General features: G+C 35.6%; 1 protein-coding gene across 1 annotated transcript; it reads right to left on the bottom strand.

Annotated features, from left to right (window-relative positions):
* Nucleotides 1-135: 135 nt before the first annotated feature.
* LOC103431301 (triacylglycerol lipase OBL1-like) lies at nucleotides 136-3,263 on the bottom strand. Its single transcript, XM_008369441.4, has 5 exons — nucleotides 2,915-3,263; nucleotides 2,274-2,461; nucleotides 2,164-2,197; nucleotides 1,110-1,729; nucleotides 136-650 (listed from the first exon to the last, which is right to left on the bottom strand). The coding sequence occupies exons 1-5, from the start codon at nucleotides 3,246-3,248 to the stop codon at nucleotides 378-380; spliced, it is 1,449 nt and encodes a 482-aa protein (XP_008367663.3). The 5' UTR covers nucleotides 3,249-3,263; the 3' UTR covers nucleotides 136-377.
* Between the last annotated feature and the right edge of the window lie 10,148 nt (nucleotides 3,264-13,411).

Here is a 13,411-nt window from a genome sequence, read left to right as displayed (position 1 = left end):
AAAATCTACAACTTCATGCATTTGAAGTTTCCGATACAATTCAATGTTGTGTTTGGAGTATGAAGAATTTGAAAATCGAAAGATTTTGTTAGGCCAACATACGATCCATGAATTCAAACTCATATCTGTCATCGGTAAATAAAATCACTCTTGAATGATTTATTCCATAACGTAGATCATACATAGAATAGATAACGTTGTATATAGGCTATAGCATATAACATAACGAATTTATTTGGTTTGTCAACCTTTCCCAGCAAACACCATGTTTGCCAGGAGAAGTTTTGCTGCGAAAGCAACTTTTTTTTTAGTAGTGTATCGTTTGTCCAGTTGGATTATTAGTAGCTAGATCGACATAACTTGAATCTACTTTAGATTTATTTTCTGGAGGTAAGCTTTTGAGAGTGGCATGTAGGACGGATCGATCCCAATCGAGTAACATTGACATAATCTTGAGGAGCATGAGCTACCAATCCAGGAAATATTAAACCAAAAACCCTAGTCATTATCATAAGGCAGCTTTCCTTGTATTCTGAACCCTTTATTAATGGGAGCATGAAACTCCTAATCAGCTCCCACGATGCATTTAACCGCATCGGTATGAAGAAAAGCAAATTGAAGTAGTTCTTGTTGGGTGCCTCCTCCAACTCCTGGTTCCAATCACAATGTGTAACCATTGTTAGTCGTCATAGCATGAAACTTGAAAGAAACGTACGAACGCACTTTTTAATATATGCATGTGTTCGTTTACTAACTTTAGTATACAATACATATGTATACAACGTTCAACAACCTTTGATCATTCACATTTTATATCGTGTGCCTATATATAGTATTGCGAGAAGAGAAAATCTCATAGTTTCAATGATTACGTCACTAGTATTATAAGAAAAACGTTTGATACTTACATTCACATTATGATCGCTTAACAAGTTAGGTAAATGTTATTTAGACACATAAAATTTATATTCTTTAATACAAGTTTGTCCTACAAATAATGATATGAAATCTACGTATTGTTAACCAGCGTATTTGCTTTGTGTGTACTAAATTACTAAATTACTAATAGTACGAGAGAGAGAGAGAGAGAGAGAGAGAGAGAGAGTAACCTTCCCTTTATAGAAGCTGTTGAAATAAAGGCATGGAGCAACGTGCTTAAACAATAGAGTTGTATCATCAAATGGTACCCTAGGCACCAAGTCACTGGAATAAACATACCTCATATACCTCACAGCATAATTTTTCATCTTCTTCGTTACATAGCCCGCAAATTTCTCATCCCCCACCCTCGGCTGTCCAAAAGTGTACACCCCCTCCAACCTCTCCATCAACCAGGCATATTTATCCTCGAAGTCATGCATTGCCAGCACCGATGCAAACAGCACCGCCAGTGCCCCTCCTAAGCTGTGACCTGTCAATATAAATTTGGCATTCTTGTTTTCTTGCAATAAATCCATCAGAATTTGTCTGATTTTGTAGTAAGCAAACTCATGATCTTGTGTTTCGGGTTCGAGGGGCCAGCTTTTCTCTGTTTGCATGCCGAGAGCTTTCATAAAGCCTCCGTGGGTCTTGCCGATTCCGGCAAACTCGCACCATGAGATGTCAAAATCTGTCCTCCAATCGTCGGCGCTGAATGGTTCAGTGCCTCTAAATGCGACCCAAACCAAGTTGGGGTCAGATGTTGTGTCTTGGAACACGAAGGCTTGGGTTGATTCTTGTTTCTCGTAACCTGCGGGAAGTTTTTTATGAGATGCAATAAGAATAAGATAAAAAATGCTAAACTATATATGATTTTGTTCTCGTATTTTGTCGATTTTAGCCATGTAGTTTAGGGTCCTCATCCTTCAATTTTCCAAATTATAGGTTTGTAGCTTACTATGGTCTAAACATCGCTCATAGCTACGTTCACTAGTTATTTAACTATTAATTTAGTGGCAGTTCTTTTCGTATTTGTTGTCCGGAAAAAGACTTATGCATGATTGATCTATTTCAAATTTTCCCTTGATTTCTTTCCATCATCAGAAATTAAAATTTTAGTAGATATAGGGATCCTAGCCGTAGAAACACTATAAAACCTATTATTTGAATCACAAGAACCGAAATTAGAATCGCTCAAATTATAAGAAATAAAATCATAAAACCACATTTCAAGTAGTTCCGTACCATTCCAAAATTTGTGGAACGCCACGAGTTTCATCTGCGCATTCCAAAACGATTAGTAGTTGTTGTTGTTAACACTTCAAATTAATAATAGTGCTAATTAATTAATTTACCTTCCAGTATTCACTGACAACTTTTTCAATGAATTCTTCATTCTCGTACGACAATTTGGCTGCCATCATGGACAGCGACCCGTTATATCTTGTGTCGTCAGGTTTGATGTTGTCGTCTAATTCAATTCGTGTGTCAAGAAATCCAAGCACGGATCTGGTTGATGATGATTCTGGTATCACCACCTTTCCTGCACACAGCCCCCTTAATTACTCATTTAACTAATTAAGCAGCAGAATTATATTAATGACCAAAAAATGAATAATGATTTACTGTAATTATTGTGTTGCCACTAGGTTAATTTTGGTGTTCTGATCACCAGTTTGGCTGCATTGGTTGGTTCAATAAACTGATAAATATTTAAATATTAGCTCATCCGGTCTTCTTCTACAAACGCATTAATTAGTTTGTTACGTATATTTTCCTTGTTTAAAATTTCGAGTTAAAGACGTTGGTGTTAGCTTACGTCGTGATTCGTGAAGCATACGAGGTAACGAGCTAGAATTAGCTTAATAAAGATCAAAGAATGTTCCATTTGCTGCAGGACCTGAATTGTCTGTCATCACCCGAAGGCGAAGGGCCGTACAACAAAGGAATTAATCGGGAGTTTGCAAATATTATAAACGACATTTATGAGACAAACCTTTTAGCCAGTTTAGGATGAGCAAGAGCAATCCACCGTTGCTTGATACAAGATTTAGCCACTTCTCCAGAACACCCCCAAGCCAAGCCATGGGTTTTCTTAAGAGAAGGAGGATGCATTGAATCACCGCAGAGAGGAAGATTATCAACCTCCGTTTGAAGTCAAGTTTTTTTACTGCCGAGGAGGTGATGAATTTTCTCTTTTCTATGTCAGAGGAAAAGAGGAGGCGAATGAGCTCGATGAAAGTTGCTTCTTCGGGCTTGAGAAATACATAACTGAGACAGACAGGTCCCTTGGAAGCCATGATAGTAATTGGCAATTGGATTATGTCCATGATAGTAGGGAAGGGACTCTATATTTATACATGGTGATGCATGGCAAATCAAGGGATTATTTCTTAATTTGAAATGAATTAGGTTGCTTATTTTATTTTCCATAATTACTTGTTAAAGAAGGGCTTCTGGAAATATTATTATTGAATATTGTTCTCTAAGCGGCAAGGGTTTTTTGTGTTTTATCCGTTTCTCGTGTGTCTATTATTTTCTCTGCACTGACGGATCTAGGATTCTAACATCGGGTGATTCCAATATAAAAACTCTAAAAAAGATTAGATGAAAATAACATTGAAAAATTAATCGATAAACTATTAACTTTTCATTCATAATCTTTGAACCAACAACATTACAAACTCCAAAGACTAAATTTGTCCATGAAAAGGTTTCAAATTCTGAAAACGTGGCATGATAGTTTCTTTGTCAATACAAGACAAAACGTCTTTCTTAATGTAAAATACTAAGCTTTCATTTAATCATTGATTATTTTGTTACAGAGTAGACACTTAATAAGATTCAAGGCAAAAATGCTCTTTCCACTTAAGCAATTGCAACTGGTAAAACCAAAGTTAATTCAATAAGTAAATACACATATTGAAAAACTCGATGCAACCATTTTTCCACTATTTTTTTAGCAAGACCATTAATCCCTTGCATTTGAGAAAAAAAATCACTTCTTAAACGCATAGAATGATTTTGTTAAGAAAACAAAAAAAGACACATAGAATGATTAGTATTAAGTTGATCTTCAAATGATGATAGGTTTTGCTTTGTAAAATCTCTAGGATACAATTAAATAAGACAAAGTAGCTGTTTTTGTCATAAACTACAAAAGAATCATTTGGACTAAAACTAGCCTATTGAATGAGCAATTCGTTACTTATCTTATTGAAATGGTCATTTTTGTGGGCATTACGTCGTGACCTCCCATGAGCTACATTTGTCTCATCTGTTAACATCAATATGAAGTTGGACATAAATAATGACGATACTTTGTCAAACAAAAGATCAACTTATTATTATTAAAGTTCAGAAATTTCGCCTCAATAATCATAACAACTTAGCAATAATTATAATCTGTAATGATTTTATCCAATGCATATCAATTTTAATATCCTATATTATTAATTTTGACTAAGATAAAGAATTTACTTAAAGTTGAAAATTAGGATATTAAGTGGTGGTGAAGATGGGAATTTCTTCTCAATAATAATAGGTTTGAAATAATTGTAATCTATAATGATTTTTTTTATCCAATACACATCAATTTTAATACCCTATATTATAAATTTAGATGAACATAGAAAACTTACTTGAATTTGAAATTTAGGAGGTTAAGTGGTGGTAGAGATGAGAAAAGTGGAGTAGCTGGTTATGGTCTGGTGAGGATCTGTTGTAGATAGAGAAAAAAGAAATTGAAAATGAGAATTTTTTATCACGGACAAATCTTAGCCTGTTGTACATGATAGTGAATGACAACACGCATAGCTGCACGTTGTAGATATCTCTAATATTAGAATGTCAGAGGTCAAGTTTGGTGTCTCAAAACTTCACTAAAAACAATTAGACTATAAAGCCACTAAAACAAAAAAATTTAACTCACGTGATTTACTATTAGGAATATTGATAAAGGATAGAAATGTCCAAATAAAAGAACAAAAGCAGAAAGCAAAGTAAATAAAAGATAAACTAAAAAGAAAACACGAACGTGAAGGAACCTACGTTGCAGACTTAGCGGTTTTGGTTCTGCAACCCATATAATTGCTGCATAACACTCAAATAACTGCATAAGAAATTAAAAACCTCTAATGTTGTTGGAGAGAAGAAGGTACAACCAAGATGGACGATGATCTTATTCATTGATGATGGTAGGAGACGCGTGCATGATATCGTCAGTTTCGAGGAATTTCAAGGCACATGCAGAAAGGCTAGTACTTAGTATCAACAATGTCATTTTTTTTAAGGAAAACTAACTAAAAGTTAAATAAAAACTTTACTTTTAATGAAAAATGACAAATAAAGGTGTAGTGAATAGTACCAAGAAAGGTAAAAATATGATTTTTCATTAAAAATGAACAGTACCGGAAATGTTTCATTAAAACTTTTTTTTTTTATCTACCGCTTACATAAATATATAGTATAATTATAAATAATTAAAAAAATTAAGAAAGCGGAACACCAAAATTTTGCAAAATTTCAAATATCTTTAAAATTTGAAATTTTCACCTCTTTAATTTCCCACCACTCACCACTCTTTATTCCTAATCAAAATCCTCTGGCATCAGGGAACCGATCCAAATTAAATGGAACCCTCAAGTGAGAGAAAAAGAGAGGCACAGGAGAGAAAATCGTGGGTTCCTCTTTCTTTATATTCTCCTCTCTTTTTTCCTTTCATCTCTTCGCTTTAGTTCTTTTCATGCCTGCTTTTTTCCTATGCCTCATGAGTTTTGGTAATGGTTCCGGTTGGAGCAAGAACAGTTGTCAGTAGCTCAGCACCAGTTGGGAAGGCTATGTTGACTGGAGAAGCCGATCTCCAATCAGAGGTCGCCGTGGCAGCATGCTTGGCCCCTCCTTTTTATTATTATTATTTTTTTTGGAAACGCTTGGCCCCTCCTTTTGTGCTGGGTATGTGTCTCCTTTGTGCTGCAATCAGAGATCGCAATGGCGGCATGCATAGATCTAACAAAGCATAAAACTAATTTTAAATAAAAAATTTATAATTTCTGTGTACGATAAAGATTTGTGAATTGAGCATTTTCAAAATACTCATAAAAATAATCCGACTAGAATCTTCTCTCTCAGTTTGTATTTTGTAAGACGTATAAAAAGAAGCTCATCCATTGATGTACTCAAGTGGCTACAATTTCATGTAACATTTAGATAATTCTACTTTTGTTATTCGTTCATTGTGTATTGTGTAGTTAGTTTATGTTAGTTATTGTTTATATTCAATTTTAAATAAAAAAATTTACAATAATTTCCGACTGTATAATGTACATAAACGAATGTGATTTGAAAATTATCGGAATCCTCACAAAATACAAGGTTAGGTCTAGGTCCTAATCTCATTAATTTTTTACAACATTATGGGGTAGAAAAGAAGGACCTAGCTTCTCTGCCCTCCCAGTTTCCATACACTCTTATCCCCTCTTATTTTGTACGATCACGGTTAAGCCACATCAATATTTTATATTGATTTTTTTATAAAGATAATAAAATAAAAAATAATAATGATATAAAATATAATGTAACTTAACTGTAACTACATAAATAAGAAGAAATGATAATGTATGAGAACTAGGAGGACAGAAAAGCGGTCCGGAAAAGAAAATCCAAGCGAGGATCCTCCTTCACAAACTGAAACTTGCGGATTAACTTCAAGTACAAACAAGGAAAAAGTACAATGTTAGGTTAAGGTTAGGTCTACATCCTAATCTAATTAAATTTTGACAAATGGCGTTAATTAATCCACCCAGACGATAACACGTGTTTTTGAAATAATAGTATACACAGACGTACGGGGTTGGTAACACCGGCCCATTGCAAATTGAGTTTGAAAAGACATTAAATATTATAAAACTATGGAAGCAGCTTTTTAGTGTGGATTGCAAAATACGTGAGTTCCACGTGTAGTTATGTATTTGATGATAGGATAATTGTTAGAGAGATAAAAAAAATTAAATTAAATTTGATAAATCATAAGATATAGTATAATAGAGTAATTATTATTAATGTACTTATTTTATATTAATAACATATTATTTGATGATAGTGGCAGAGACATGCAGTTTCCCTCATTTTACATTTTTTTTCTTCATATTTTATGTTTTGCATATTTACTTATAATCGTAATCTACTTAAATTAAAGTGAAGTGTGAAGGATCTTAATGTAATTTCATAAAATTTTGATTAACATAGAGCCTTCTATTAGTTTTTCCCAATTATCATATTGATTTCTTTTTCGGTTTGTTTATTTGTAATTATTATATTGTAGTAAATGTGTAAATTTGGTGATTATAACGTATGATATTAAATCTCAGTGTATCGCGGAAACAATTTATAGTTACATTACATTGGATAACATAAATTGTTCATGGCAGAAACTGAGATATTTTACCATGTTTTGAATCTTAACCAGACAGTATTTGTAATGGATTGCAATCTACCATGGTGTAGTGCTCCCTCACATGGCTTTGTAAAGAAGACTTGCTTTTAATTTTTTTTTTAATAATTTAGTTTAAAATGACATTATTTTAGTCAAGTCATTTTATAAAATAGAACAGTCTTCTTCTTCGTTGTTCATTTGCAGAACCTACACACATACCCGGCTTAATTAATAAAGACGACTTGCTTTTCCTCACTCTGGGTAATTATCTAGGGAAGAAAGGTTTCGGCGTGTCGCTTTTAGCTAATTAAGAGAGACAAGTTGTTTTAGCTGAGAGAGTGAACTAATTACGAGGGTTCAACAACACCTACATCTCGATGTACTTTTCCTCACTTTTGGGTTTGGCCGAGAGAGAGAGCAAACTTTTCTGGATTTAACATGGGCTACTTACTGTAAGTGACGAGTGACAGATTGTAGGAGTGATGCATTGGGCTCGTTATAACGATGGAAAATGGGAAAGTGCTACGGCACATTGGATGCATATAATTTACTTAATAATTTTGAGACCATGGGTTTGGCAATAGCTACATTAATTTCCATGTACTTTTCCTCAGACAATAGAAAGTCCTTTTAGATGAGTTACAACACTCTTTATCCTTGTGCAGAAACACATGCAAAAACCAGCTTTATATTCAAGCCTATTCCATACACTTTGCATATTGCTAGAATGGTATCAGAGCATAGGAATTAAATACTCTTGAGAAAAAAGTGTTGGAGAGAATTTGCATGAGCTAGATATATATGTTTGAAATTTGAAAGGGTATCTAATTCCTATACTCTGATACGATTCTAGTAGTATGAAAAGTGTATGGAATAGGCTTGAATATAAAGCTGATTTTTGCATGTGTTTTTGCAATGGCATATTAGGGTCCTACTGAGAAAGATATATACTTGAGTTGGTTTGATCGAAGACAAAGATAAGGACGGTTAAGTAATATATGCATATAAAAAATGAGTTCGATTGACTTCTTGTAGTGAAATGGGTTTAGAAAGGAATTATTTGGACATCAAAGAAAGTTGAAATGTGACTATAATGGTGAGTACTGGGCGTTGGGTTAATTTTTTCACCGATCACTGGTCTAGAGCATGATAGAAAAATCCCCTAATCCAAAACAAAAATTAAATAGAAACAAAATAAATTGAAACGGAATGAAAAAGTAAATTCCTCTTATAAAAACAACTCATTTATCTATCTCTTTCCTTGGTAATTGATGACCACTGCCACACCATTCTAGTCACATTTCAACTTTCTTTGGCCTCCAAATAACTCCTGTGACCCCGTTTCACTAAAATAAGTCAATCAAACTCATACGCGCGCGCGCATATATATATATATATATATATCACTTAACTTTCCTCCTTTATCTTTCTCTTCGATCAAACCAACTCAATTTTATATCTTTCTCATCACTTAGTATTACGGTCTAATGATATTTCTCTTTATTTATAAATAAGAGTTATAAATAAGAGATCTTAGATTCGATTCTCGTCAAAGACAAATTTGAACCACATTATTACTAATTCATTGTGAGGCTAAACCCACTCTCTATTTAATATAGATGATATCGTTTGTTCAAAACAAAAAAATTATATATCTTTATCAATCCTATCAAGCGTGTAGTGCTGGCGGATTGAGCTGCAGAGCTTATTTTCGATTTTTTTGCTAGAAGATGATGAATTTTGGATTTGGGCTCTTCTTGGAACTTGAAGAGGAGGTCGTAATCTTTAATTTGAGACATTTTGGGCCTATTTTGGAGCCCTGAAGGTCCAGAAACGTGGCTATGTCTATGTTGGACAGATTTCCTAGTCATAATAAGAATGTAATTCCTAGTTATCATTTTATTATTTTATTTCCTAGTTTTTAGAAAACCTTTTTCTATGAGGGTTTTATTTTGTAGTAGTATAAATAAGACTTTTTAGCCGTTAGGGTTAGGAAGAAATAAGGAGAGGAGGAAACGCATGCACAAGCCTTTGATAATTCAAGTTTATTTTCTAGGTGTTTTATATTCTTGTTCTTAGTAATATTTTATTATGATTGTTCGTAACTAGTTCTTTTGCTAGGGTGATGCCTTGAGCCTTAGCATGAATATGTGATTTTATTAATTTGCTTATGAATGGATGCATGTTTGCTTTGAATTATTAATCACCGCGATTAAAACTATCTAATTGTCTTAGTGATTCACGACCATTAGGATTTTTAGACAAGTAATTTGGTGCAATTTCTGTTGGAACATCACCCTAAAATTGAGGAGTGCTTCTTGTGATTAGTAATTGTAACTTCACTTAAGGCGAACATCACACTCTTAAGGGTTGCATGGTTTTTCAAAGGGTTTTCACAAAACTTAATGAGTCTTGCATGTTTATATTTGATCTGAACATCACAAACGGGTTGCATGATAGATATACGTTTTCGCTTAAACATCACGAGGAAAATATGCATTAGGAAAACCTAACCTTCAAAGCATGTACATAGAAATTCATAAGTAATTGGTAAAATTGCATATGATTGCTAAGGGGACGACGGAACCCTACGCTTTTACAATTTGGTTTTCAAAACGTTTTTCCTTTGCTTTCTTTACTTTGTCAAATATTTAATTATTTTTATTTAAATTCGTTTTTATTATATTAAATTCTAAAATCAACATTTTCCAAACTTTGTTCTAAATAATTAGCTAAGAATTAGTTTAAATACAAATTATTCATTCAATCCCTGTGGAAAATGACTTTATTTGAGCTGTTATACTATGACAACCTTGTTCTCTTGCAAATATTTTTAAGTGTTTATCAATGCCATTGCAAAAACACATGCAACAAAAAATAACTTTATATTCAAGCTTAGTCCATACACTTTGCATATTACCTCCCATTACATATATATAAACCGAATGCACATTTAAAGAAAAATTGTGTGAATATTACTCATGATATAACTAGTAATACCTGTTTTTGACTGGGGATAAGGGTTTTCAGCAAAGGTTGTGATCACCTGAAACACGATGTGTTGTGTTTGTACCATACTTAGGGCCTCCGTATTTAGACCTCGTATAAATACTCGGGAGACTCAAGTATAATTATGTAATAAATGAAGGGGAAAATATGTAATAAGTGAGGAGCCCTTATTCTATAAAATGACTCCTCACTCTCCTCATTAGGGGAGGAAAGTTGAGGTCAGGGCTTAGGCTACAGAAAATGGGCTAGAGAGAAAATAGGCTAGAGAGCACATTACCTCTAGCCTTCTTGTATATTCACCATTCAGAGTGAAACAATATCAACATCAGGGTGGACGTAGCCCAAACATTGAGGTGAACCATGATACATCTTGTGTTCTTTACTTTCTTGCAGATTCACGGTCGGATTAACGTTGTTCCAAGACCCCTTCGATTTTGTGCATCAACATTTGGCGCCGTCTGTGGGAAACGACACGACAAGCTGTGTCGGCTCTCTTTCATTTTTTTCATCCCTCCACCGTGAATCTGCACAGCCCAAGAACCCAAAATCTCACTCCTTGGGATTTTCCAGAAAACCTTCTTTTTCTTTCTCTCTCTCTCTCCTCTGTAAAACCTTGAGCAAGACCAAACCAAAGAAACAATCTTGAAAATGCTTTCTTTTGTTTTTTAATCAAGAAAAAGAAAATGGGTTACTTTCGTTGCCAGCCATGACAAAGGTTCTCCATTCCCCTTCCCATTTTTTGTTCCTCCCCAAGACCCAACTCCTCTTCCCCTCTTCCTCATTCCAATTCTTCATCCGTTTCCTTGTCATGCGCATCCCCGTCTTCTTTGTCCGGCGCACCCTCGCTCAGCAAAGAGGACGACGATTGTGAGTCTGCGGTGACCGACTGTAAGGCGAAAGACCATGACAAGCGCATAAGGGAACATCTTTGTCTGTTGGCGTTACTGGTCACCTTTTTCAGGAAATCTTTAATTCCGTGCATGACAGGATGGAGCTTTACGCTATGGAGATTGGATGGCCAACCAATGTGCGGCACGTTGCGCATGTCACCTTCGATAGGTTCAATGGGTTCTTGGGTTTGCCCGTGGAGTTTGAACCTGAAGTGCCCAGTAGATCTCCATGGCTATGAAGGTCAAGCTCCATAAAAAAGAAGACGGCCCACGAGTCCTCAAGGTCTTAGAAGCTCTAAAATAAGCCTCCCACGAGCTACAGACCCACCTTAATACCGATTCCCCCGAAGTTAAACTCAGTTTTCACCTCTGCCTCTTCAACCAGTGAGACCCATTCGGACCTCTTGGCCCTGCTGACGTCACCCGACTCCGACATCCAGCTCAAGGCTCTCAGATTCACACTCCTCGTTAATTAGATCTTTTCTCTCGCTCTTCTTTTTCCTGGAAAATCTCTACCTCTTTCCCAGAAAATCTTGGTTTTTGCAGCATTCAATGGCCGACGAGTCGCAGAAATGGGTGCTGATGGTGATGGCTCAGACGCCCACCAACATCGCAGTGATCAAGTACTGGGGGAAGAGGGACGAGAAGCTCATCTTGCCGGTCAATGACAGAATTAGCCTGACTCTTGATCCTGCGCACCTTTGCACCACCACCACTGTCTCTGTCAGTCCCACCTTTGACCAAGATTGGATGTGGCTCAATGGCGAGGCGATTTCCATTTCTGAAGGCAGATTCCAAAGCTGTTTAAGAGAAATCCACAAACGTCTGCATCGTCATGGCCAGCGCCTGACAAATCGTTGGCAAGTCCAGGCTCGATATCCTACACCACAAGCTTTCCTCTGCGAAAGCACATGGGTGACACTGCAAAAGCAATGAATAAAGAGAGTAGACCAGAATGTTGTTAACATTTTTTGTCTTCCCATCCCCAAAGATAGAGTTTCAAAAGGATGTCTGGAAATGGAGTGGGAAACAAAAGCAGAAAGCAGAAAGAAAAACAGAAAGTAAAAGCAGAAAGCAAAAGAAGATAAAAAAAGCAAACATAATTGCAGTGGTGATGACATGCAGAAAAGGGAATTATGGGCGTGACCCATTGAGCAGAAGGTCAGATTTATTTTTGAATGATGTGATTTATTTTTTCTTATCTTTCGGAGACATCTGTATAACTCCATCAGAGGGTAATAAAAAAAAAAAGGCAAGCCCAAAATAATGGGCTAGAATGTTATGTGGGGCGAATGCCCATATGCCCAAAAGAGTCAGGCCCTCTATTATCACCAACCAGGTGATTAAAAGTACGTCCAGTACTACAAAAATTATTCGGCAACCTACCGCTATTATCACCAACCAGGTGATCAAAAGTACGTCCAGTACTACAAAAAAATTATTCGGCAGCCTGCCGCTATTATCACTAACCAGGTAATCAAAAGTACGTCCAGTACTCCAAAATTATTCGGCAGTCTGCCGCTATTATCACCAACTAGGTGATCAAAAGTACGTCCAGTACTCCAAAATTATACATGAGCATCACTCATGTCAATCATACATAAACATTCATGAGCATCACTCATAACAATCATACATAAACATTTATAACCATCATTCATGTCAACATTCATGAGCATCACTCATGTCAACATTCATGAGCATCACTCATGTCAACATCCATGAGCATCACTCATGTCAACATCCATGAGCATCACTCATGTCAATCAGCTTCGAAAGCTTCATTTACAAAGCTCCAGCTTCAAAAGCTTCATTTACAAAAGCTTCAGCTTCAAAGCTTCACTTGCAAAGCTTCACCTACAAAGCTTCAGTGCAGGGTATACAAATACCGCCTCCGAACAATCGCCACTTCAGCCTATACATGGATTCAATTTGAAGTCTCTAGCCAACAGACTCTATTAACTGAAGACTTGGGGGACTACACTATGTACCATATATTGGGCTTTCACAAGAGCCTCATGAAAAATACTTGGAGGACTTAGCCCATTATTTATGTACTGAGGAGCGAACATTTATTCTATAAAAATGACTCTCTCACTTTCATTAGAGAGCACCCATCACTTATGTATTGAGGAGCCAACCCTTATTTTATAAAAGGAAC

Source organism: Malus domestica, chromosome 15 (genome assembly GCF_042453785.1).
Source record: "Malus domestica chromosome 15, GDT2T_hap1".
NCBI classification, from domain to species: Eukaryota; Viridiplantae; Streptophyta; class Magnoliopsida; order Rosales; family Rosaceae; genus Malus; species Malus domestica.
The sequence above is the reverse complement of the archived record's forward strand: the minus strand, read 5'-3'. Positions and strand labels throughout refer to the sequence as shown.